At 58.8% G+C, this 2,302-nt stretch overlaps 1 protein-coding gene across 2 annotated transcripts in view; it reads left to right on the top strand.

Moving 5' to 3' along the window:
• The first annotated feature begins 6 nt into the window (after window positions 1-6).
• MARK4 (MAP/microtubule affinity-regulating kinase 4) overlaps window positions 7-2,302 on the top strand; it is a 43,593-nt gene continuing 41,297 nt past the window's right edge. For both annotated transcript variants that reach the window (XM_006871341.1, XM_006871342.1), the window contains exon 1: window positions 7-236. In XM_006871341.1, coding sequence (XP_006871403.1) covers window positions 186-236 — 51 coding nt within the window. In that variant the 5' untranslated portion in view covers window positions 7-185. The remainder of the gene's footprint in view (window positions 237-2,302) is intronic.

The raw sequence follows: 2,302 nt of genomic DNA, 5'->3' as shown, positions 1-2,302 counted from the left end.
GGACCCTCGGCGTCCCCTTCCCTCCCCCGCCCTGCCCCCTCTTCCGCGACGCGGACCCGGGCGTCCCCAGCGCCCAGCGTTTTGAGCTCGCAACCCCAGGCAGGCGGGGGGGGAGGGGAAGAGAGGGGACCCTTGGACCCCTGCCCCCCCCACCGGCCGCTCCCGCCCCCCGGGACCCGGAGAAGATGTCTTCGCGGACGGCGCTGGCTCCGGGCAACGATAGGAACTCGGACACGGTGAGTGGGGGCCTGCCCCTTGGGGAGCCCTGGCCGGGTCCAGCCACCGAATCCCTGGCCCCACCGTACCTCTCGCCCCGCTAGCCCTTACCCACATCGTTCGGGCCTGGCCGCGCTCGACACCCCCGACCCCCTCCCTCACCGCCAGGCCTCTCGGCCCTCCCCACCTCTCCAGCCTAGCCCGACCCCTGGGGGCGCCCCTCTCCCGGGACCCCTCTGTGTCCCTCTGCCTGCAGCTTCCGCTTTGGGTCTCTTCTCTCCAGGAAGCCCCCTCCCCTGCCTACTAGGAGCCCCTCCTTAATCCGGCGTGCTTAAGCCCCTTCCCCTTCAGGCCGGCTGCATCAGACAGTTCGCTTCTCTTGGATTTGCAGGGCCCATGACCCCCAAGGCCCAGCCCTGGCCTGCTCCCAGGAAGGCCAGGCCCAGCCCTGCCTCAGACTCTATCCTTCCCCCTCTGGATCTTTCGCCCTGCCGCCCAGAAGCCCCTTCCTCCCATTCTCAGCCTTCCTCCCAGCCGCTTTGGGCAGCCCCTCATGGGAAGCTGAGGCCACCTTCCCTCCCCACCTTTCCTGGGCACTGGGCCTCTTTCTACTTTTTCAAGGTCTCCTCACTTCCCAGGCCTGGAACCCATCTTCCCACCAGCACTGTTCCTGGATTGCCAGAAACCTGGGTCCCCCCCTAAACCCTGCCTGCACCCCTTCTGGCCTCTTCCTCTCCCAGGAAGTCTTGGCTTCCAAAATGCAGGTCCTCGGTCCACTCAGATTTCTAGGCCCTGATCTATCTGACTCCAGGCCTCAGCCTCCTTGTAGTCTCTTAGGCTTTAGGCAAGCCCCTTCTCCAAGCCCCCAGAGCCCCAAGCTGTCAGCCCCCTTCAAGGCCTGGGCAGGCCACTTCCTCACATCTCTTTTCCTCCTAATCTTCCAAGCTCCCACCCCTTGTCCTGCTCCAAGGCCTCCACCTCCCTCACTGGGAGACCTGGCCTTCCAGGAAACCCCCTCCTCAATCCCCAGGCACCTTCCAGAAGATTTCTGTACTAGAAGTTGCTGCCCCTGCCTTGGCTTGGAGTCTTCTTCTCTGGAAGCCTTCTCCCCAAATCTCAAGGCCTCTTGACCTCCCCACCCCCAAGCTCAGCCTTCCTTCCTCTGGACTGCCCCTTACACCAGAAGCCCCTTCCCCAGGACTCTAGCTCTCAGACCCTTCTCTGGTTCCCAAGACTGCTCTAGGAGCCCCCTTCTCTGATTTTGAGGACTTTCCCCAAGACTTAGACTCCTGGGCCAGGGGTCCCCTACTTTTGACTTCTACTGTCTGTCTCTGTGGCTTTTTTTCTTCATCCAAGTCTCAGCCAAATCCTCATCCTCCAAATGCCTGGCCTTTCCGCCCCATACCACTGCTCAGGACAATCCCCAAAGATCCCCTTCTTTGTCTCCCATATTTCTGGTCACTCTCTGTCCTTCCAAAGACCCTCCCACTCAACCAATCCCAGCTGGGGTCTTTGTCCTTTTGTCCCCAGACCTTCTGCCAGGCCCTTGTCATCCCTGGCACCCCACCAGAAAAATTCATCTTTGCTCGTTTTCATCCCAGGACTCTCTCCCTTATAGAAATCTCCAGTTTGGAGTTTGATGAAAGGCCCAGCTCCCTCCTCCCTCAGTTGCTACACTCCTGGGTTCAAATTTCAGCTTTTGTCAGTGACTTGCTGTGTGTTCTCAGGCAACAGGCTTTTCCTTTCCTGAGCCTCAGTTTCTTGCTCTGGAAAATGGGCATGATCCCTGGACTCTCTGACCATGGTGGTTAAGCCTGGTGCTAGGCTAGGCAGCACTCCACAAGTGGAAACTATGATTTCAACTGGAAAGCTGAGTCAGGCAGACCTTGGCTTCTCCACCCAGGACTCCCTGGGGGCAGCCTCAGTTTCTTTATCTCTGAAATGGGGTTGATGGTATCTCTGTGTTTGGGATGCTTTAAAGGAGCCAAGATTCTGTGAATGTTGTAACTGCCGTCATTGTTATTATTATTACTTTAATTATTCACAGTAACTTGGGTTCAGATCTAGTTTCTGCTCCTCCCTAGCC

This window comes from Chrysochloris asiatica, unplaced genomic scaffold (genome assembly GCF_000296735.1).
Source record: "Chrysochloris asiatica unplaced genomic scaffold, ChrAsi1.0 scaffold00168, whole genome shotgun sequence".
NCBI lineage: Eukaryota > Metazoa > Chordata > Mammalia > Afrosoricida > Chrysochloridae > Chrysochloris > Chrysochloris asiatica.
Note: the sequence above shows the minus strand (reverse complement) of the source record. Positions and strands in the feature narration are given on the sequence as shown.